At 39.9% G+C, this 25,248-nt stretch overlaps 1 protein-coding gene across 1 annotated transcript; it reads right to left on the bottom strand.

Moving 5' to 3' along the window:
* Window positions 1-22,595: 22,595 nt before the first annotated feature.
* Window positions 22,596-24,704, bottom strand: FIBIN (fin bud initiation factor homolog). Its single transcript, XM_045557700.1, has one exon. It carries the CDS (start codon window positions 24,217-24,219, stop codon window positions 23,584-23,586), a length of 636 nt encoding a protein of 211 aa, XP_045413656.1. The 5' UTR covers window positions 24,220-24,704; the 3' UTR covers window positions 22,596-23,583.
* Window positions 24,705-25,248: the final 544 nt, after the last annotated feature.

The following is a 25,248-nucleotide window of genomic DNA, read 5'->3' as shown; positions in this document are numbered from 1 at the left end:
GTCTGTGGCTAAGACCGACTGCTGAAAGCCTCTGTATGACAGATGCGCACATGCTGGCTCTATTGTGGGACGAAAGGGGTCCATTTGAGGCTTCTGTACTGTCTAGTTTTCTAATATGAGATTCTTTTTGGTTTAACTTTCTTGAACCTCTTCATCTTGTGCTCCTGAAGTCCACCCCACAGATTCTTTACACTCTTGATATCACAGTGGGTGCCCAGCCCCTCTTGGGGCCTGTTACCAGGGACATATTTCCTATCTAACTACCTTTTGCAATGGCCACTTAACCCTTGAACATTTTACACACCTTTGCTCTCACCTTCCCATTGCCATCCCTCTCCAAATCCCCTTCCCCCATGCTGGGTACAAAAGGCAGATTAGCGTGTGTGCTACCTAAGCATAGGTCTAGCCAGTAAATGAGCTGCCAATTTGTTCCTGGTGCAGCCACCCCCAGGCTCTTCAAGTCCTTCTCTTGTGCCCTCTTCTCTTGGTTTGGGATGAAGCTGAGTGGCATCTTTTCCTCTTCCACAGTACATGGGGATTGAGAAGGGAGAAGAGCACTCACCCCTGGGCCAATGACTCCCTACTCCCACACACCTTTGGCTCTCTAACGTTCTCTTTATTTAGGCTGGAGGTTGTGGAGAGGGAGGGAGGAAGATGATTCAACTAGCTGAGACATGGTAGGAGTTGGAAGAGCCAGTTCCACTGCTTCTAAATCAGCCTCGGTGAAACTCTGGCTCACCTTGTTTTCTGCTCTTTTTAAAATGTGGGGTATTTAACACTTCTTTGTCATCAGCGTTGGGTCTCAAGAGTCAATTCTAAGGAAATGGGAAAAATCTCAGTTCAGTTTCATATGACTTAGCATATGGCAAACTGGGGCTTCTAATCAAGAGCAGCCTCGCCACTAGGAAAATGGTTACACCTGCAGCATGTCATTTGAGTGCCCTGGAAAGGTCCTGCCCTGGTGAAAAATGCACACTTCTAAAATTTCCAAAGTAGATGGGAGTCTAGGGATAAGCATTGTTTCAGCAAGGACTACGCTAAGAGAGCATCTCACTCTCTTCTATTATCAGTCGAGCTGTCTGGCACCCTGTTCCCTGGTGGGCTAGAATGGAGTGGGTAATTGGAACCATCCTGGGATGCAAGGATATCACTTATACTCACCATGGATAGTGCCAGCTGGATCCTTCCTAGCAGAAATGCTCTAACCTACGTAAGGAAATCATCATTCTTTTTGGCACATTGTAAATAACATTATTGCCTCTGAGCTAGACTTCTGGCTGTTCATCATTATGGGGACAAATACGGGTGTTGGAGTCAGAGAGGTCTGGATTGTAATCCTGATTCCACTACTCCCTAGCTGTGTGACCTGAGGCAGTTTAAACTCTCTAAGTTTGGTATCTTCATCTGAAAATTGGGAATCTTAATAACTACCTCATAAAATCACTGTGGTTAAATGATATATATAAAGCACTTAGCATACAGTAGGTACTTTATAAATGGTTACCATTATTATTTAGAAAAATTTGAAATAAAATTACTGATTAAGTCCGTATGACATATGCTCGGCTAGGGAATATTTGCCACACTCCCCTAAAATCTTAATCACACTTTATGTAGAAACTTTTCCTTTTGTTTGAATGAACCTCTCCTTTTACAAGTCCTAGTTTTGAAGAACCTGGTAATCATATTGATTAGTCTTGAATATTTTGGACTATAATGACTATCTGGCCCAAATCAAAAGTGCTCCAGGAAAGGTGATATTGGACAACAACCAAAATATACTGATTTTCAGTGGTTATAATTGTTTCCATATTTCATTATTTCCCTGTATTCATTATAATGCACTCACACACTGTATCAACACACCCCCCTCTCTCTTTCACAGTTACCAATTGTAGGATGGCCAGCTGTTTGTGTAATGCCATTGTTTAGTGGGCCTCCATGGATCCCAGCATACTGAGCAAGCACCTCACACAGCTTTGCTTGGGATATGCTTCTTATACTCTATATGTTAGTCCAGGGAACACACATACCCCAGCATCATAGAACTTGTTGTTCGTGGCCTGCCATTGCCATGTGATATTCCAAAGACATTTTTGACCTTGGGTATTTGTCTTTGTAGGAAGTATCCTGTTGTGTTGCAAAGAGCATGATATTTGGAACTTATGGTGGACGTCACCAGCTGTCTACTCCCAGTCACTCTTCTCACGTTTCTGTGAACCACCCTCATGGGTAAGTGTGCTTATTTATGTGACTAAGTTCTCTCTCATAAAATGGGAGTAGGAATAATGAGTACCATTCCAAACCTGGCCTATGCAAGTCAGCCTGGTGTGCTCTTCCATGCTCTTTCCTACACACACAGCTGTGGGTCCACAGGATGAGAGTCTGGATCCTTGCATGACCACACAGAGGAGGGCCACCCTGCTGCCTCAGATAGTGCTCTTTGGACCCTCAGGTGAATGAGAAGTAAAATTCTATTGTGTTGAGTCACTGAATGCTTTGGGGGCTATTTGTTACTGCAGCCTAGCTTAATCATGTTATGTAATCAGACAGATTTAGGTCCAAATCTGATATTTAACTCTTCTTAGATACTTAGTGTTGAGCTATTCACTTAGCTTCTCTAAGCCTGTTCTTTTGTATGAAATATGTCTATGATAATAGCTACATGTTCTGTGTTCTTTTTTTATGATGGATAAGTCAGGTGTGGCTGGGGACACAGGAGAGGCTCATGAAAACAAAGTTTATAGTACTTGCAGGTCCTGGCAATGGGAGGTATGGCATGCCACACAGGGCCACAGCGAAAGCACCAGCCTGGGTCAGCAGGCAGAAGGGGCGGGGGTGAGGGCGGAGCCAAGGCCATGGCCTTTCCTGGAGTTTCTGTGGGAAAGGCTAGACAGGGCAGGGTAAACAGTGTAGGACTGGCTAATGTGAATAATTTCAGCAGGCTCTGCACTATAGGGTTGGCCCCTCGTTGGCTGGTACCTGGATCTGGGATGATTAAGGCAGAGGAATATTTCCTCCTAGGGTATATGGGCCAGGTAGAGGAGGTCTGGCTCTGGAATGATTAGTTTGCATATCCAAGGCATGCTCCAGCCTGAGCACTTTGCTATCTCTAAGAATTGGCTAGCTCCCAGAGGGGCAGACTCGCTCCAGCCAAAAAGGTTTTTAAGTTGTCAATGCATCATTATATATAGAAAATTTAAAAATATATATAAACAATACACATCACAAATTATTATTAGGGTTTGAGATAAGGTCTATGAACCACCTAAGTTAAAGTTATAAAACCATTTTTTCCTGTTGTTTTGGACTCAGGAGCACAGGACTGGATTAATCATAGACTTTAGTCATGTTGCCGTCTCATCACTGGCTTATGAATAGTCTTACTTGTTTCGTTGTCCATCTATTTGTTTATAATTATTTATTTTCAACAATATGAAAACATTTAAGGACCCATCACCCAATATAAGAGCTAGAATATGGCTTTAAAGTCCCCTTTGCCCATCCTATCATAGGGTAGGTCACCGTTATCTAGCACAGACAGATGTCAGACTAGAGAGGAAAACCCTGACTCTTGCGTTGTGAGGCTTTTGATCTGTATGATTTCGATTGCTCCAGCTACTTTCCTAATGTGACCAAAGCCCAGAGTAAAATAGCAAAGCAACATAAGAAGAATTTTTAGTCCAGCCCTACCTTGCTAGTTGATTCTTCTTAGTAGAGGGTAGCACCAGCCTCTTTCCTGCAGTAATCAGGAGGTCAGCTTCCAAATCTAGCTGCCACACAACAGGAATATTCATTTTGAGGGGAGCAGCAGCTCATCTTATAGCACAATCAGGGTGCTGGGGTCTACATCGTATGGTTGACGACTGGGATTGACACCCTTAAGCATTTAACCAAAGCTGGTTTCCATGGAGCTTTGCAGGAGGCCAGCTCCTTTTCTGGGAGATCAACTCGCAGTAGATTGATCTTGGAAAGTTTATCTTTACCATTCAATCCTGTTCATCTACATTCTCTCCAAAACTTCGTATTGTCAAACATTGTTATATAATTTTTTTTTGCCCCAAAATGAATCTAAAATAGTATCTTATGTTGCAATTTGTATTTTCCAGATATCTGTTAAAACTGAATATTTCCTTGTATGTGTATTGACCATTGTGTTTCCTTGAAGTGCTCATTCATGCCTTTTAACCATTTTTGTTTTTTTGTCCTTTCCTTATGATTTCCAGGTGCTTTATATATACTTGCTATAAATTTTTTATTAGTTATACATGTTGAAACTATCGCCTTCCAGTTAATAACATGTGCTTTCACTTTCTTTAACACATCGTCCGATTAGCAGGCGATCTTGATTTTAATAGTTAAATTAATCAATGTTTTCACTGACTTTGGTACATTTTTTTTAAAGAAATCCTTCTCTGCTTTAAGTCAGAAATAAATTCACCTATATTTTCCACTACAATTTTTATTTTTTTAATTTTACTAAATTAAAAAAAATTAAATTATTTTTTATTTCAAAATATTAAGGGGTACAAATGTTTTAATTATATAGCTGGCTTTTATAATGCTTTAGTCAAGGCTATAAGTGTGCCAATTACCTGAATAGTGTTCATTGTACCCATTAGGTAGATTTTTGCCCCTCCCCTCCTACCCCATCTCCACTGGTTGATTTCCAACAATTTTTACTTCTTTCTGTGTCCATGTGTACCCATCAGTTAGTTCTAAATTATTAGAGAGTACATGTGGTATTTGTTTTTCCATTTTTGAGATGGTTCATTTAGGATAATGGTCTCTAGTTTCATCCAAATTGCTGCAAAAGACATCAATTCATTTCTTTTTATATCTGAATAGTACTCCATGATATACATATATCATATTTTGTTAATCCACTCATCAACTGATGGGCACTTGGGTTGATTCCACATCTTTGCAATTGTGAACTGTGCTGCAGAAAACATTCAAGTGTGGGTGTCTTTTTGATAAAGTGATTTCTTTTCCTTTGGGTAGATACCCAGTAGTTGTATTGCTGGATCAAATTATAGATCTACTTTTAGTTCTTTGAGAAATCTCCATACTGTTTTCTATAGGGGTTGCAGTTCCACCAACAGTGTATAAGTGTTCTTTTCTCTCTGCATCTATGCCAGCATCTCCTGTTTGTGGACTTTTTAATAAAAGCCATTCTAACAGGGTTAAAATAATATCTCATTGTGGTTTTAATTTGTATTTCCCTGATGATTAGTGACACTGAACATTTTTCACATGTTTGTTGGCCATTTGTCTCTCTTCTTTTAGAAAGCATATGCTTGAGTGTTCTGTAAATTTGGGGAAGGACACCCCAGGCCAAGAGTAAAAAGCTGCAGATATGGTATTGTCTGCATGGCATATGCATACTCAGTAGAAACATGGGGTGGTGTTCAGCAAGTTCTGTGGCCTCGCTGATGAAGTCCAGATCTGCTGTGGCTAGAAGTAACTAGTAGTTTCCAATAACATTTCTTCCCAGGGCTAGGTTCACTCTTAGGAACAAGTAAAAATATTGCTTAACAGAGTTAACATATAGTCTGGTTTCGGTAAACTTTTGAGCCACATAAATTTGGACCATTTTTTTTTATCACAGTTCATTTTCTCACTTATTTTTAAAATATATCTTATTGAACAGATGAAGAGTTTCCCAGAACACAACTCCAATCTCTCATTTTTATTTAGCAGACTTTTTTACAACTGCCAAATAGAATTGATCTAATGCTGGATAAAAGAGGTACTATAGAAACCCAGGAACATAATGAGAAAACAAATTTTTTTTTCTGAGCTTCAAAAGGAAAAAACCCAGCCCACACTATTATCTCCAATGCCTAGTTCACATGCATTCCTCCATTTGAATCTACTAACCAATGTTGCTATTAATTCAGAGTCTGTGGTTAAATTAGAGGCCTGAGCTAACAGTGTAGTACAGTATAGCCACTTCATCATGACATACCACCTACAAACATAGGCAGTCGCTTTTGAACATTTCACTTGTAGATACTTGCCAGAGCTCCTAGTAACATAGTGGGACACATAATTTGTCTAAGAAGTGTTTAAATGAGGAGTTGCTGAAAACTTTTCTCTGTGAAGAGTCCAGAATTTAATCTTGAGAGCACAATTTTCTGAATGGTGATGAAATATTCTGATATTATAGTTACTATGAGTCTGACAAAGGCCTGTTCAAATCATTTAAGTTAAATTCAACTCTACTACAGTTGCTGAATATCTAACACAGAATAGTTCAATTTTGTTAACTTCATTGAGCGCCTATTATGTATGAGGTGCTGGGCTGGGTGAGTTGATGAAAAGCCATTTTTGCTGCATTCATTCTACTTCAGGAAACAAAAAACTTGGTAGCAAGCAACAAAATCACCTCTGACTACTTCAAGTAAACCTCTGGTTTAACCACAGACTCTGAATTAATAGCAACATTGGTTAGCAGATTCAGACGAAGGAATGCATGTGGAATATGCATTGAAGATAATAGTGTGGGCTGGTTTTTTTCCTTCTTTTTGATAGCAGGATTTCAGGGGCTCAGAGAGTCAAAAGGCGGTTTTAGGAACGAGAAGAACCAAGAACACAAACGTATCTATCTATCATCTATCTACCTCTGTCTATCCATCTATCACCAATGTATTATCTATCTCTATCATCTATGTTCTTTTTTCTTTCTTTCACCTATTTATCTATCTATTATTTATCTATCTATATGACACACACACATATATATCAATCTAGAGGCTCAAAATGCAGGAAGCTGGGACCACTCAGCAAATATTTCTAGCAGGAATCTCCACCTGTACACTTGTGATTTTGCTACTACTGCTACTCAATCTTCCCCATAATGAGAATGATTGCCACTGAAAGTCCCAGAAAAGTCTGATATCTAGTCACGTGCCTGTCCTGGCAGTACCAAAATCTGGTCTCCTAGGCTTCCATCGTTGGACATTCACACACCAGGAATTACCCTTCCTCCAAGGTCAAATACAATGGGAAAAGGTAATTCTCCAAAAGGAACTAGGGGGACTATTGGGAAAAGTGATGACACTGAGCACTGGCTACTGCAGGCAAGGTGAACATTGTCACGTTGCATAGAGATGAAGGAGAAGAAGGACCAAAAAGGGACCACAGAATTTGTTGGTGAGTTAGAAGGTCATTATCGTTGATGATAGAGGGGGCAACCCTGAAGTTCCCCCTAAGAACACAGAAAAAAAGAAATAAGATGGCCATATAAGAGTTAAACTATAAAACAAACACTTTAGGTTTAATAGGCCAGAAATAGGCAACATTACATAAAAGAGACAGAATGTTGTCCAGGCCAGTAAGACAGGACTGAATTGAAGGCATTACCTTATCTAAAGAAAGAATGTGTCGTTCAGAAGTGAAGTTGGCCAGCAAAGGAGAAGCAGAGAGACACAAGCCAGAGGACAGTGCCCTGATTAGATGGTGTAAACAGCCATTTTTCTCAGGCAGATGCATCCTTATCATGAAAGCAGACACACTGATATCGTTAAACATTCCAATCACACAAGTTAACTACAAGGGATCCAATTCTTTGCCCACCAACGTCCCTTCGGATAAATTGACTTCCATGTAGCTTTCCTGTAGGGAAAATGCAACAGAAAGAGATAGTTTGAAAGTTCTATTTCTTTTCTCTAACACATACCCCAGTTTATATACCCAAATCAGCATGAGTCAGCATCCTGAATATAATCAACTTTACAAAACTGCTAGGGTCGAGTTTCTGGAACTGCCAGACTGAGGGTCAGAGCCTGCATTTATTGAGTTCACCAAAGTAAATGGCAAAGGGAGAGGGCGCTTGGCAGCCAGCTCGCTGATTTTCCCTGGCAACAAAACTACTTTGTTTGCCTGCTTTGTCTCAAATGTCTTCAATAGGTAACTTTTGAGAAAAGAGTCTCAGTGAAGAGATGGTTGGATGAAACCAGACTGTAGATGGTTAAATCATGAAAGTGTCTTAACAATAATACTACTTTATACGTAGATTGTGTCTTACAGTTTTTAGAGCATTTTGACTTAAATTATTTCATTTGACTACTTTGTAAGGGAAGCAAGGATTTCAGAACCCACTTGACAAGCAGGGATGCTGGCACGTAGAGCCTATGTGATTTACAGGAAAGAAGCGGCAGAGACAGAACTCTTTATACTGCCAGTCCAGACCGGTCTCCTGTCATTGGTCTGTAGTTTCTATGCTTTCTTAGGCATTGTGTTGATCACCAGGGGATTATAAAAGGTGAGTGGGACACTGTTCTGGACCTTAAAGGGCAGGCAGTGCTGTAAAGCTGCACACTGAAATCATTTATTTTTGTTTTTAAGCATAAGAGGTATTGATTCAGTCACTCACTAACCCAATCTAAACACTAGAATTATAGTGGGGAATAGGAAGATATTTTTTTCCCTCATCAGCCTTTCAAAGCTAGAACATATTAGGTGTCCACTTTGCTTCATTGCCAAAGAGCTGGGAAACTCCAAATTATTGATTTACGCGTATGGTAAGCCAGGCACAGTCCCGGGGATTTTATAAGATGATTTTACAAAATCATCTCAACTACTTTATAAGGGAACTTTGCTAAATCAAAATCTTTTGAGAATACTGTCAGCTTACTTAAAATTTACTTTTCAAATACCTTTTTTTTAGATAAACAATAAACTCCATGATGGCAAATGCTATCTGGCTTGCCTTCTGCTATAGTCTCAGCACCTGGCATAGAAGGAACTGCATAAATATCTCTTAAATTGGATATAAAGAATTTATTCTTTAAAGATAAATGGTTAAATAATATTTCCAATGGTTGAGGTGTTGGATCAAAGATTCAAACAAAGGTCTGAATTAATCCAGAATCTGTATTTACTTGTTCTTCTAAATCTTGTTATCTCTCTATATACTGAGTGATAGTATTTTTCTGTGAGAACTAATCTCAGAATTGAATTTCTGCTTCTTTCATGCCAACAATTTATCTATATATTTCTATTAAGAGAGCCAAAACTAAGCTTTAACCAAAGGCTAAAACAATAATTTAGGGAAAAATTGAAAAATAGAAAAACCCAAGATGCAAATATATATATGTATATATGTGTGTGTGTGTGTGTAAGTGCATAAGAAAGAATTTTTTTTCCTTTAACATAGATTTCTAGCAGAGGAATAGAGTAGATGTCACACTTTTTTTCTTAAGCAGTTTTTGTAAAGTTAATATTCTTAGAATTCAGGAGATTTCTTACCTACTTAACTAAGTAGGTGATTGACATCTGGATCCTCAGCAAGTTGCTTTAAAAGCATTTGTAAAAAAATTTTTTTTACATTGCCACCACAGAAAGTTTAAAGTGACAAAGTCACTTATAAGAGAATGGTCAATTGAACAGTAACTAGAAAGAAATACTTTTCTCACTGACATCCTGGACATAACATGGAGATTTTATCCGAACCAGCCTTGTCTTCCCTGAACTTCCTCCCCAGATCTAATCCCATTATTAGCAACTGTTACAGCAACATCTCCTTCTCAGTTACTACATCTGTCATAGTTGCAATTATCCATCTATGCACTAAATCTACAAATATTTATTGAGCATCTGCTTCGTTCTAGACACAGGGGTCACTGCAGGAAACAGTACAGACAATGTGCCTGTTGCACAAGATTTCTCTGTGTAGTGGTAACAGCTATAAAGGAGGTAAAACAGGGTAATGTGATAGAAAGGGGAATGAGGTGGAGGCCTACTTTAGATATAAAGTGTTTTAGCTATTTATTACTGCATACAAATGCCCCCATATTTTGTGGTTTAAAACAATAACAACTTAAACTTCCCATAATTCTTTAAGTGACTGGGTTCAGCTGGCTGGTTCTCCTGCTCCACATTGTGAAGACTGAGTTCACTCCTGTGGCTGCATTTAGCTTGGAGCTCTTTTGGCCCTGGCTTGTTCAGCATGGCCTTTGCCTTTCCTGGGTCACTTTTCATCTGGGATCTTTTATTCAGAAGTCTAGTCCAATGTTCTTTATACTTTAGTGGCTCGCATCTAATGTGCAAAGGAGGAACCTTACAGGCTTTTTAAAGTTTGGGCCCAGAATTGGCACGGTGTCATTTCAACCACATTCTATCAGTCAAAGCAAGTCACAAGGCTATCCAGATTCAAGGGGAGGGAAGTAGATACCTCCTCCGGATAGATGAAGCAGCAAACGATTGTGGCTATCTTTAATTCATCAGAGGGTAGATGATTATTTGCATAATGACTCTTTTCGATAGACTTTAGGCTCTAAGAAAGCAGGGATAATATTTATTGTTGTTCACTACTGTTATACCAGTGTCTAGCACTGGCACCCAGTGAATGATAGTGCCAATAAAGGGAAGGATGAGGAAAGCAGATACTGGGTTTACCTATCACCTCCTCCCCATCGTATGACATGAAAGGCATTGCTAATGGATCATAGAATTCTTTCTCATCTTCTGCCTGACAACAGTAATACAATCAAAGTTGTCATGTATTTTATCACCATGGATAGTAGCCCCCGGGGAAGCTTTAGGAGGTGAGAGGAACTTGGCTTGGAAAGATGTGTAGAATTTAGAAAGGCAGAAAAAAGGAACCAAAGCTTTCACTGACTTGTATTTTTCTTTTAGATGAATTAAAATGAGGAGTCTCCTCTTTGCAGATAAATTTGAAAAGTCATAAACAAAACATATCATTCCCCTTCCAGGTAGATGCAACCTCTTGGGGTATGTGGTTTTGGGAGCAGACAGCAACTCACGTATGAAGAAAAAGGAGCTGCTTTCTCCAGGAAGATTTCTCCTGGTCTAGGAAATGTAGCTTGACTCAATGCTTTGATGAGTCACACAAACTCTCAGGCATATAAGGCAACTTTGAGAGGGCATTTGAACATGAACAATCTCAAGGAGGTGGATGTGTAAGTTATGCTTGAGTTCTTAATTTTCAACTCTAGAGTTCATTTTTCTTCTAAGAAATGATCTTTCAGGCTAAAGATATATACCTATAATTCTTTATTTTAGGAACAGTTGATTCTACCCTATGATCAGCTGGGTTTACAATGATGACTAGTGAGCATCCAACAATCATTATGGTTCCTCCATGTTAAAACCACCAAGTGAAACATGAAAGCACCAATGAACCAGATGTTTTGTCTGCAACATGCCAAACTATCGGTTAGACTAAATCACCTCCCCTCATCCCCTTTCATTGTCTTGCCAAAGTGTAGAGGAAGCCCTAATCAATGGAAGGACCAGAAATCAAGCCATTTTGTTTGTTTTTAGCAAAAGAGATAAAATTAACCTGGTGATAGATGCTTTCACTTTCCAACCAGATGCTGGTGCATTATAATCACAATACTATATAAAACATGTCAATTTGCATCAGGATACCTAGACCTCTCTAGTATCTCTATGTTCCAATATATTAGACACAGCTTTGTTATACAAATCTTTTTAAAATTCTGTTTCTTCATGCCTTAAATCCTATACCACACCCATTACTTTTGGGAAGAAATCTTTGATATTCAAGATCCTCACATAACTACTACCTCTCTCTTGTCCCACTACACCCTTATGTTTTACATATTCTAGACCAGTGTTTTGCAACCTTGGCACTATTGAAATTTTGGGCTGAATAATTCTTTGTTATAGGGGGTTGTCCTGAGCACTGCAGGATTCTTAGCAGCATCCCAGGCCTCTATCCTTTTCCTTCAATGTCATGCTCTTTCCCCAAGGCATGTGGTTTTCCTCTTTGGTAAACTTCTTGTTGGTAAGTGAGATGAATAATGTGTTAGTGCAGTTTTTCTCTTTTTACCAAGAGCGAGGAGGGAGATAGCATGAGAAGGAGAGGCCAAACAGGCAAGGGGAGGGACAAAGTATGGACTCCAGGTGTTCATCATTTGACCCATAGTTTAACATATGCCAGACCATATACAACCTGGACTCTCTCACTTCTTCTTCCTGATAATTCTATGAGATAAGGGACATTTTCTCCATTTGACAGAGAAAAACACTGAGGCCCAGGGATTTATAGTTATTTGCCACAGATAACCCATATAATAAGGAGGGGAGCCATGATTCAAGGCAAGACAGGTGGTGTCCACAAGCCCTTGCTTGAACTGATATTTAACTTTATAATGATTCAGGAGACATTATCCTTGAGACGGTTTGCTTTGGTTTCATCTTCCTGTTATTAAAAGATGGATCACCTGGGAGAGAAAGCCAATTGAATTTCCATTTTCCCTGTGTATTTCCATTCCAGGGCTTTCACTTGCCTTTAATGACTTTCTCAGGCCTTCCTCTTGAGAATGAGACCGTCCAGGGCTGAGCTCAGCCCAAACATGAAGCTTTTGGGAAAGAGTTAGGAAAGTCTGTTCAGCTGTTTTTTTTTAGAGGGAAAAAAGATATAAAGTACCGTTTATCCCATTCCCAAAATAAGTTAGTGTTTGGGCCTTCAAATTCATATGTGGTCAGTTCTTTATGAGAAAGTCCAGTTAGTTGAAAAGGACTTCAGTTTAAGACTCTTCCCTCCTCTCCTCTTCCTGAGCACAGCAGAGAGTGTGAAGCCAACTGCTTATCAGGTGGCTGGTGAACTTGTGACACACAGAAAGGACTGAGGGTGCCCTACATAGAAAGTTCATTCACTATGGCAGCTTTGGGCTCTCACTGGGGCCTTTTCCCCTTCATTCTCCCTTTGCTCCTTTCCCCACACAAGTCTTCTCCAGGTTTGATATTCATTCTACAGAAGTCTCTTATTAGTGCCAAATTTAGACAAAGCACTCAACTAGGGGTTCATTGATTCATCTATTCAAATATATTTGTTGCCTTCCTACAAAGTGCTAGATATAGTACTAGACATTTTACGTATGTTATTTCATTTATTCACCTGAATAAACCTACAAAGTGAGTATCCTTATTACTGATTTATATAAAAGAAACCCAAGGTATAGTCAGATAAAGTAAATTGCCCTTGGACATTAGTATGAGTGTAGAACTGAAATTCAACCCAGGGGTTTTTCTGTCTGCAAAGCCCATGCTTTTAACTACTCTAAGTCATTTCTTCTTAGTAATAAACCAGAGCTGAGAGATCTGGGCTATTGTTTATGTTACGTAAGGGAGGCTAGAAGGAAGTGAGGATGTTGATCCTGGCAGAGGAGCTACCAGGTATTTGATTAAGTTGATGTGGAAAAGGGATAAATAGGGGCTGAATGGTAGAAGATACACGGAGAGAGAGTTCAGTTCTGAATGTGAAAGGACTTTTTATGCGTTGGAACTCTCCAACAAATGAATGCATTCCCCTAGAGAGAAGGGAGTGCCCGATAATTTGAATAATTCTAGCATGGGCCATATAATCACTTGGCAGGGCTGTTGTTCATAGGGAGGATTCAAGCAGCTGATGGCCAGGTGAACGAATGAGCTTGGTCCTCGGGATTTGTGATTCTGTGCTTATTCTCTGGCTTTAGTACCAAGAGTTTATAGGAACTGGACTATGTTTCTTCACCTATTTAGGCCTTAGCTTCTCCAGTTGTTAGTATTATTTCTATCTCTGATGTTCTCAGACTGTGTAGCTCTCAGGGCCAATAGTGTGTCTAGGGAAGTAATTACAAGTATGGTTTTATTATTATGTTAGCCCGACAGAGGTTAACATAATGTTGAAATCTTGTTTTGTACTCAGGTTGGCTGGCTCAGTCTGGACACTTGAACCTGGGGTTAAGGTCTTCTCATGGTAATTTACTCTTATTCCTTTTTCAGTTTGATCCCAAATTTGTTTTATTTATCTCCTGGGATCACTGAGGAAGAGCTGTCTCCATATACACCCAGACTCCTGATCTGAAGATGTCTTTGTCCTTCCAGAACTACAGTTACATTTGAGGGTGGGGTGGGGGGAAGCTTGACAGGAGAGGCTGATAGCTGGAGATGGGACTGTGGCAGGGCTGGGGATCAGGACGAGCAACAGAGAAGGGCTGGCACAGGCATCAGGTGACATTCTAGACAGGTTGGTTGCGCAGTGTACAAGCAATCCTTGTAAAAAGCTGTTACAAGAATTACCTGTGTTAAATATATGTAACATACTTCGAATGGTGTTTCTGGCACATAATAAGTAATACGAAAATGTTGTCTATTTCACTGTTGTTACTATTATTACCCTCTGAGTCTAGTACAGCAACTGCACATAGTAGGTGCTTTATAAATATTTGTTGAATGTATAGAAGAATGAATAAATAGCCCCCTTGGAAAATAGGTTTGTTTTGTTTTGTTTTGTTTTTAAAACAGTGATTTAAAGGCAAAAGTAGTTGCATGTTTTGGTAATGGCAAGATTTTTACAGAAGAAATGGGAAAGCCCTTTAAAACCTGACATCCTGTTAGTATTATGCCGTTATTGTGAACTGTCAGTCCAGAGTTTTCACAGCGATTCTTGTTATGGTGAGACTCTTGGAAATTAGAGGGTCTGTGGAAAATGTGATTGTGGGATGAGTATTTATCATTAATATGGGCTTTGCCCATTTCTAAGCCTGAATGAGTTTTTGTTTGAGCCAAACAGTTAAAGATTATCCTTTTTCTGCTTTTTCAAGTGACCAAAATGCCTTTAATTTAGAAAAGAAGTATGGTTATTCATTCCTTATATTTATAGCTATACATAAGCATGGATAAGTGTTCACTGGGCCAGATTGTTTGCTTTTGTATTGAAGGGGGTGCAGATTCCAGTCTTTTCTGGGTGTGTGTTAGAGGGACCACCGTGAACTACCCTGAATGTTTGCTCAACTAAGTGAAGACTTCTTCCCTCGCAGGCCAGGCAGAGTTGCACTGGGAGAGGCAGGCAAGCTGGAGAATTAGCAAGCTGCCTCCTCACTTCAGGAAACTCATCAAAGTTACATGCAAGTGTCCCCAGGTACTCCCAGTGAAGCCCACGTACGTCAGAGCTGGAACAGGGCTTGGATCAGTCCAACCTACCAGCCCTGGCAAGCTCTTGACTTGTGGAGACTACTGAGTTGTACCAGGCAGTTCATGGCACAAAATCATATGGTGCTGGACTTACTGAGTCTGGGGTAACATAAAACGGTTCATATTGTCACTCTAATGCCTTCCGTATTGAGGTCACTTCGAGACTGTCACCACAATTGGGGTCTGGCTTCAGTCTTACGAGCCTAAAAACTGTACTTTGCCAGGGTACCCAGGACCTAATATGTAGTTAGTTCTCTGTAGTTAATATTCTTATTCTCTTCCACTTGGTAACCTATTTGCCAAGTTTTGAGAGTTCTTTCACTGTAGTTCTCTATGTACCAGAATTCTCAAGTTTCTTTAATTGGTATCACCCCCATGCTCAAGGCATAAAGAAAAGGCACGCTTAACATTTGGAAATAAAGGGTAGGCCCGTTTTCTGTTATTTCTGTTATAGCATTCATTCCCTTGTTTCAAATAGGAAGGGAGTGTTTGTGGTATATAGGAATTTCTCTTACATGAATGGGAACAAACACATCTTCGGCTTCTGAAGAGCCTGCCTACAAGAAACAGGACAAGATTGTTTTATAGGAAATACATAGAATGCTTAAGGCTTATTTGAAACATAATCTTTTTTATTTCAACCAAAGAACACTCAAGGTATCCCTTCTTAAAAGAGGATCCTCAATGAACTAACTTCATATTACCAGACTGTGTGAGAATAGTGATACTTTTTCTCAGTCTTATAGCAAGTCCTTTCCACACTGGCTTATCATATCCTTACAAAAACCCTGCAAAGTGTGTGTCATATTCCGCACTATATGTTGGAGCTCCAAGAGGTTACACAATTTGCTTAGATTCCCCAGCTAACAAGTTGCAGAGGCACAATGTGAATAGGATTCTGTCTCCACTTCTCATGCTCCTAACAGTGGATCCATCCTGTCTCAGGCAAAGAGGGAAAGAGAACAAGGGAGGAGAGAACAGGAGAGAAAGAACTTGGCAGAGGCAAGGGGGAGAAAGGAACCAGGCAGGAGAAAACTCATGTTTGAAGGGAAGGCAAAAATATAACTCAAAACAACATGAACCCACGAGGTTTTCCACTCTTTATAATGTAATCTGTAGTAGAATCTTGTGGAAAATGTTAGTGGTTGACTCAGTGTGGGACTGCCAGTAAAGCCTACATTTTGAAAGTTAAGGGGAGCAACCTCATTTGCTTGGTCTTGAGATGAGAGTTGGGAAAAGATCAAAGCAAGAGAAGACATTCAGGAAACACATTTCCTTAACTGCCTGCAGGAGGAAACTTTTCACCACTGGAAAATGCAAGCCTTTACTGCCAACCCTGGAGCATGGAGAATTTACCTCATTAATCACTGCTGTCAGGTTTCTTTCTGTAAACAGCAAGCTGTTGACATACAAAATATCTTCTGTTTTTCATGGAAAAGCAAGAGGGAAATGGTGAAATATACAAGTCATCAAAGTAAATGCTTGTTAGAGTCAAAATAGAATGTCACATGCCCTTATTAAATACAAGGCAATGCAAAATTCTGATGTCATTGAAAATCCTCAAGAGAACATTTTTGTATCTAGATATAGCTTATATAGATAAGCTCTTGTGAAGAAAAATGCAGGGAAATGGTTAAATACACAAACCATCAAAGTAAATGCTTGCTATAGTCAAAATAGAATGTCACATGTCCTTATTATTAAATACAAGGCAATGCAAAATTCTGAGTTCATTGGAAATCCTCAAGGGAACATTTTTGTATCTCAAGATCACTGATAAAGGGAAGATGTCTAAACATTAGTCCAATCACAGTTGTTTCTGTGCAATAGTATATTATGTGAGGCATTCCTGTGGTTGAGTGCAAATCTACACCTTCATAGATCTGTCTATTCTAGCCCATCAAATAGGGTAGACAGGGCTCGGGCTGGTGGAACAGAGTTGGGGCTTAGAATCAGAAAGGTCATCTGAGATTCACATATTAGCCGATATAACTGGGAAAAGCAACTTAATCCGATTTATACATATCCAGATACCTTGAGAGCAGGGAAGGGAAGGTGATCAAGAATTAGAGGGAGGCGGTGCTAACATCAAATCCAAAGGTGAACGAGGAGAAGAAGAGTTGGAGAACTGGATCAATGTAGGAGCAGGTTAGGAAGATTGACACATATTTTTCTCAGACAAAAGCAACACTTGGACATATTTGTGCAAGGTGAAGATAAGTTCCTTCTATTTTCACCGCTACCACCTTAGACCATGCCTCCATCATGCATGATTGGCATGACCTACTAGCTATGTGACCAAGTGGCTTTCCTGCTTCCACTCTTGCTTTCCTCCAGACTAATCTCCTTCCATGGTGGTCTTTTTGTGTAAAGCAGATCATATCACTCTTCTGCTTAGATGCCTCCTGCCCACCCCAACCCCGTGCCTTTCCATTGAAATTAGAATAATACGCACATTTCTTTTGATGATAGTCTAATTCTTCTGTTACCTAGCTGCATTTCTCCTCTCAACTCAAATTATTTCACTTTTTCTCTGGTTTATTCTGCTATGGTCCCACTGGTTTTTTTTTTTTTTTCCTTTTCTTCTGTCAAACATATAAAGTTGTCTCTGCTTGACAGACTTTGTCCTTGCTGTTCTGTTACCAGGAACACTCTTTCCTCTGACATTTACATTATTGGCTTCTACTCAAGATTTAAGGCTCAATTCAAATACCTACTATTTACTCAGAGAGGTCGTTTTAAATCATCTTATCTAAAATAGTACATAGCACTGTCTAATATTAATACTATATGTTTCTTAGTTTGGGAGACTTGCAAGGACAAGAAATCTTTATATTTGAATTCAGGAAGTACTAACAGAATAACTTGGTAGCTGTAACCATTAGGGCACGCCCTGCTAAATGGTGAAAACCATGAACTATCCTTGCTAGTTCAGCATCTATAAAACATTGTTACAGGCAACATGTTAACACATATGAAAGTTCTTGGAAAATGTAACAAGAAGCCAGTTGCTCTTGGGCAAAGAAACACAGAATGACACAGGCAGGTGTAAGAAATTTATACTTTACTCAACATAAAATCAAGCAGAGAAAGAAAAAATTTCTTTGAGAGAACTTGGGTTTGAATTTTTTCAATTAAGGAAGTTATATAAGGAAAATACTCATTTCACAGGCCATTTATCATAGATCCTAGAATAGGAAGAGAATTAAAAAATCATGTTTCCAATCTCTTGCCTTCAGAAATGGAAAGTACCATTTAGTGGCTAGTAGGGAAGTATAGGAGTCAGACTGTACGTTTGAACCTTAGCTCTGTTCCTGTCTAGCTGTGAAAACTTGGGCAAGTCTCTTAGGCTCTTTGTATCTCAGTTTCCTCATCTGAAAAATTTAGAAAATATAATATCTACTTGAAATATAACCCTAGGAGGATTATATAAAGTAATACATGGAAAATACTTTGAGCAGTGCCTGTTCAATAAATACTATTATTATCTTCATTTTGCAAACAAAATAACTAAATTTCAGAACATTTAAGAGACTCATTCAAAGTTGCATGGCTAATACGTTGTGGGGCAAAATCTAGAATCCACAGCTTCTGCTTTCCGACACATTGTGGATTTAAAATCTAAGCATTTTAAAGCGATTTAAGCAGTTAAACATACTTAATATCTAACATGGACATTGGCAACAAAACAGTGTGTTGATTATATCATTTTTTCTAAAAAAATATACACATAGACATGCAGGAAAAGTATGGAAAGAACATACACCAAAATGCAAATAATGGGTGTATGGCAGAAGGAGTTTGAGAATATGAATGATTTTTGTCTTTCCTGTCCTTACTGTGTTTTTCATGTTATCGGCATTCAGCAGATATGACTTCTTAATCAGAAAAATACATTATTAAAAAAGCAAAGCAACAATAACACTCCCAGTAAGAATGAAACTCCTGTATCTCTTGAATGTGTGATGATGCCAAATCCTTATTTTATTTACACTGTGCTATGCTTTGAATGTTTAGCCCCTTCAAAATTCATGCTGAAATTTAATTCCCATGGTAACAGTATTAAGAGGTGGGACCCTTATGAGGTGATTAGGCCATGAAGGCTCCACCCTCACAGGTGGGGTTGGGGTCAGTATAAAAGGATGAGTTTGGCCCCCTTTTGCTCTCTCTTGCCTTCTTGCCTTCCATCACGTGATGATATAGCAAGAAGGCTCCTGCCAGGTGCTGGCACCTTGATTTTGGACTTCCAGCCTTCAGAATGGTGAGCCAATACATTTCTGTCCATTATAAATTACCCAGGCTCAGACATTTCTGTTATAGCAGCACAAAGCAGGCTAAGACACACTGCTTTACATTTCCCAGACAATTCTAATTACTCTTGCTGAACTTTCATAGAACCTTGTGCATACTCTAATCCCCGACATCGCTGTACCCAAATATTTTGCTTAGGTGTCAGTTTCCTCACACATCTATAAACTATTTCTATTCTGGCTACCTCATATGGTATCATATTAAAAATATTTGATGAATGACATATCCATCAACATCCTGACTTTACAAAGAGTATTCCTAAGGACCATCCAATTCCCAGATTACAAAGATGATTTACAGAATCCCATTCTTTATACTGGTGAATTACTGTTACACATTTCTGTATTCTGTTTCTAACCAAGACTTCTTATGTCTCCGATCGTTATCCCTTTTATAGTAAGGCATATACAAACCACATTTAGCATTTCTATTTTATATCCAGGTAACATTCCATATCAAAAGGATTTTAGTAATCATCCTCTGAAAAAAATGCCTCAAGGAAATTTGACCATACTGCCCCTTAGTGTGATTTCATATTGTTCATGGGCATTTTTATAACTTATTAAAATAGTTTATAATCTGCATTTCAAGGCTTCTCTCAGCAAGTTTTGAGCCCATTTCCTTAGCAGAGTTATAAACGAGAGTTTAAAAGGCAATGAAAAGCGTGTGAACTATTGGACAGCTTCTCGGTGCTGCCATGCGTTACGCACCTGCCAGCCTTGGATGACGTCTGTGGGCCTGGCTTTGCTTGTTGCAGAGGCTGGAGTAGCCTGGTGTCTTTCATCAACAGACTCCAGATAGACTGACACCTGCAGACTGCTTCAAAGCAGGTACATGGAAGTTTTCACATGGTTAGATTGAGAGAGTGGGAATTAGTAGTACGGAGCAATGCATCTCACAGAGAAAGCAGCAATGAGAAATTCTATGAACAGCAGAGCCACTTAGCTTCTGACTGCTGGACATTATCAGGAATCTGAACCGTACTGGAGAATATTTGGAGTGGATGGCTAGAAGCCCCAGTGGACCCCTATCCTCCACATTCTTCTTTTATTTGCTCATATATCCCACTAGATAATCATCAGTTAAAATGAGAGCATAGTAAAGTATATAAGGCATCACACAGTTTTAATCTTGAAAACCATATCTAAGCTTTCCAGGACTCAGTTATAAAATTAATGGTGATAATAAAAATAGTAATAACAACTAACATTTATTGAGGATTATCTGTCTCAGGTACTATTCTAAGTGCTTGATATGCATTACTTCCTTTTCTAAAATGCTTTCCTTACACAGTTGGTTGTTAGAATTAAGAGACATGACCCAGGCAAAGTTCTTAGCTCAGAGTCTTGCCAATAATACCGAGTTTCCAAAAAGTTAGCTATTTTGTTATTTTTATAACTAACTAACAACAATAACAATAGATGCTCCCTGTTCCAAATAAAACTCTAAGAGGCTTTTTTAAACTTTTGGTCCTTAGGTGAAGTCTCAAGTCTTTGTAACATCCCAGAATTACCCACAGCCTAGCTCAGTGCCTGATGCAGATTAAATGGTCAACAAATACTTATAAAAATAACTAAAAATCCTAAATTGTATGGATATATTTGTAAGTAGATTTTGCAGAGAAGAGAGTTTGTGATTTTCTTCCGATTCTCAAAATATTTCATGGTCTAAGAAAATAATGAGCCACTACTTTAAAAGAGAATCTGTCATTGGGTGAGTAACGAAGTCTAATGAGAATGATGAGGAAGCAGGGAGGAAGGATCTGAGTGGGGCTGGCTTCCCACCATAAGAGGGTTTGGAAAGGCCTGCGATGCTAGCCTCTGGGGTGGCAGTCCAGGACTGTTGCTCTCCCCACCTGGAAATTCCCATTTGCCCTCTGCGGCCATTTACATAAGACTTTGTGGGATTACTGGCCCTCCATCTAACCTTGAATGGAATGATTTAATGCCAGATAATTTTGTTCTGGTTTTATAGGAATCACAGAATGTTTAGTGCTGGAAAGAACCCCATACATCATCTATTTCAGGGTTTTCAAATTTATAGCAGATGTGTTGCCATTCCCCTTGCTGCACCCATGGAAGACATCTCTAATTAGGGACAGAACTCTACTTCTGTATCTTTTGAATCTTTCTTAACATAATATCATACGCAACCATTACCAATTGGTTGAAATCAGAATTCACACAAAAAAATAGTTTTTCATCACTATTACATGTCCGATATCCTCCTCTTTCAGTTGGGAAGATCAAGGAGATGACATTTGATATGTCTCTGGGTTAGACCTGACCATGGTGAAGTGAGTGATAAGAGATTTTTGAGATGCAAAGGGTTGTGACTTCAAACTATAAATATTTAAGCACCAAATATCATCGTCTTTGCCTTTGCTGTTATTTTTTTCCTCATACTTTTAGAATAAAGAAATAAACTGTTTTAAATGACCTTCTTCCCGCACACAAGTCTAGAAGGCTGCTAAAGAAATTATGAATGATTTTTAATTATTGTTCCATACATTGTTGTGTTTTATTTTAAACCATAAGATAGTTAAGCAAAGGTTCAGGCCTCAGGCCTCCCTCTTTCATCTCTCAGTATCCTTTAAAAAGAGCAGTTTGGGGAAAGTCCTGCCATAAATTCAAGAACCTGGGACTGTTACAAACAGCTGAGGATGTCATTTAGCCATTTTGGGCCTCACTTTTCCCTACTGTTATAGGAGAACATGGGACACTTCATTGGAATAGAAACCTGGCTCCCTCATGTATGGGAGAGAAAAAATGGATTTCTGTTGAACAGAATGTGAAGATTTATTTATTTTCCCGTGAGTGTGTGTGTGTCTTTGCATATATGTGAATAAAAAGCAAATTTAAGGTAAGAGTGAGGATTGGCTAGGGAAAGACATGAATTAAAGTGCATTTCCAACTTTTTAAGCCATTAATTAAATAATGTAGATCTGGCTTCAAAATTATTAAGCACCATTGTAGTTTTCATAACTTAGAATAGAATGCTTTCTCTGCATGATGAGGGCATGTAAGGTATGAGCTTTGTCATAAACTTGTCCAGTTGAGTCTATGGAGTAAAACTAGAGAAAATTGGAGTTTTTAAGCACACCAGTAGAGATAAAATTTAAAGTACTGGCACGGGCTAGATTTTTTTTTTTCTTGTGAGGATGGTAAGGGTGGCTGGGGAGAGGAGAATTGCCAAATGTGTAGCTATCCTTCTGCCTTCTTTATCATATACTGTAAGTAAACTGGCTTAAATCCCATCCTTCTCTCTCCTTTGGCATTGGTCTCTTTTTGAAATATGAAAGTTACAGAGGTAAATTAGAAAATAAGCCAGTATTATATGAAAACATATTTATTGTCTGAATAATAAAACTTAGCTAAGGAATTATTAGAATTAGAATTCTCCCTACTTGCAGTACAAGTTTCCCATAAGCAAACAGAAGCAAAACCCCCAGATGAGAAAGAATACATTGGTAACCTAAATCATAGGTATTTGGGGGTATGTTTAAGCAATGTATCTACTTCTCTGTAATTTACTGTAGCACTGATGACAAAGCATAGACATGCAATGAGAGGCGTAGAGACTCGGCACATCCCACGTGAGTGTGCAACCACTGCAGAGCTTGGACTTCTTAAATGTGGCCACTTTAACTTATACACACACATACAGAGGCACTTCGGAAATCTCCCTGCAAAGAATGATTTGCACATAGTTTCTTGACAATACTCTTACAAAAAAAAAAATGAAAACAAAACCGACTCTCTGACCATGGTTAATAAATAAGAGAGAAAAGGAGAAGAAACAAGCTCCTGCCATGATCTGGCAGGCACGCCGAGCAGCACCTTGGACCTCATTTGAAAAACAGGCAACTCTGACAGCTTTCAGAGCCCAAGAGAGAAGGCTGGAGGCCGAAGGGAGCTATGCATTATAATCTTTGGCTATTTCCAAATAATCTCCAGGATGGAGAAGTTTAATCAGTCCCTACCACATACACTGTGTCCTTTTAGATGTGGCTGAAACAAGTATCTCTGCAGAGTTATAAAGCCCTCTAGGAATGGCATTGCTTTAAATTGTTCTTCCCAGGTGATATATCCATAACAATCGCATAAATAATGTACAAAAACAAAACCAAAAAACAATATTACTCAACTCTGAACTTTTTCTTTCTTTTTAAAGATGACCTCAGATTCATTCTCAAAGTGCAAATCTGGATATGAAAAAAAAAAAAGTAGGTATAAGGGAACTGTAGCCCCATCTTCTATCCCCCACCCTCCACAGTGGGGCTGATTCGATTCCCTCTCCCTCCTATCTGTGCCCTTCCTCCTATACTTTAAGATAGTCGTTTTTCAGCCGACCCAGCCGGGTCCCATGGCTCCTGATGGTGAGGGCCAGCAGCTCGTATTTGTCCCTAAGCCCCACAGAAATGTCCAGCGTCTCCTTCAGCAGGGACTTGGTGTGCACCAGCATCCCCAGGAAGTCCTCGTTCAGCCTGCTCTCCTGCCGACTGTCCTGCTCCTGGCCCTGCTTGAACTTGCTCTCCAGCTCAGTGAGGGACTTGTCGGAGTTGGAGTAGGCGTCCCCGATCTGGTGAGACTCGCGCCGCAGGTACTTGCCGTAGCTCTCCTCCCCGTCCAGGTCGTAGGAGATGCTCTTGCTGATGCCCTCCAGCACGCGCCCGGCATCCTCCACCTGGCGGCCCAGCACGGTGAACTCCTCCCGCAGGGTGAGGCTCACCAGGCTGCTTGCCTGGCTCCCCTCCCCCTGGGAGCAGCGCCGGTGGTCACTCACCCTGAAGAGCAACTGGCACTTCTCGGGGTCATCGTTCTCCTCGTAGTCCCCATCGGGCACGAAGTAGTGGTGCAGGGTCCCATTGGACATCTCCGGGTAGAGGGGGCCGTCGAAGTAGCCCTGACACAGGTAGCAGAAGAAACTCATCCAGAGGAACTTCAGGAACAGCATTCTGGATATGCAGGAGGGCCAGGGACCCCAGGAGAAGACACGGCCGCCCGGGCACCGGGAAGGGGGTCTCCGTGGGAGTCAGTGCCTCCCTGAGACGGCGTCCGCCTCCGTCCTGGCCGGCTCGCTGCACCCTGGCCCCCGCTCCCCAGCAGGCTTCATGTGGCTGTGCAAGAGCGCAGCATGCACCTAGCCGTGCGCGCGCTCGGTGGCTGCAAGTCCCGCGCGGGCTCTGTCCGGGCGCCGGATCGCAGGCGGGGGACCTGTCCTCGGGGGCTCTGGCAGGACGCTGGCGCTGTTGCCCCCCTCTCGGAGTTCCCCCTTGCTCCTGGGAGACGGAGCATGTAGCTGCAGAGAAAGGCTCTTGCCCTCTGATACTATTTCAATTCCTGGACTGGGTGGGAATGTGAAGCCTTTCCTTTGGCTACAGATATCCTGAGGATCTCTCTGCTCTCAAATTACAGCTGATTTCGTCACTTGGAAGCCAGGGAACAAGTTTGGAGAGAAACGTCTCAACCGGGTTTCTGTTATTAAAGGTACAGGGTCTCTTTTTATAGATGGAAAAGGGAGACCCCGCAAAATGGAATTTCATTTTCTCTGAAACGGAAAATGAAAAGAGAATTAGGTAAAATTTCCACAGCAAAAAAGCCTGGTTTGCTATTGACATATTGGGGGAAAGAGTGAATATCCTTGAGAAATGCCATTTCACATGTCTAAATAAACACCAGTTCAGTTGGATTTGTTGAGTATGTCAATTTTTATCTTTAAAAAGTTTGTGACTTTGAAGGCAAAATTGAAGTGTCAGAAGTGGCAGTTTTGTTTGGAATTTTTTTTATTTAAAATTAATAAAAACAATACGTTGGAAGCAATAAAAATATATAAAATTGATTAATGCATAGTTGCTACCATGGATGAGAGCAGAAGCTGAAAAATAATGGAATTTTTTCAGTTTTATGAGTAAAAGGACAATTGAGATCATTGTTTAATTTAATGAAACAATGCTAAGCTGCTGCGTTGAATCTTTAACCTAAT

Source organism: Lemur catta, chromosome 7 (assembly GCF_020740605.2).
Source record: "Lemur catta isolate mLemCat1 chromosome 7, mLemCat1.pri, whole genome shotgun sequence".
Classification (NCBI taxonomy): Eukaryota; Metazoa; Chordata; class Mammalia; order Primates; family Lemuridae; genus Lemur; species Lemur catta.
Note: the sequence above shows the minus strand (reverse complement) of the source record. Positions and strands in the feature narration are given on the sequence as shown.

Bases quoted from the DNA above. Each gene is read 5' to 3' on its own strand.
- FIBIN (XM_045557700.1), bottom strand. From the start codon at position 24,219: ATGCTGTTCCTGAAGTTCCTCTGGATGAGTTTCTTCTGCTACCTGTGT.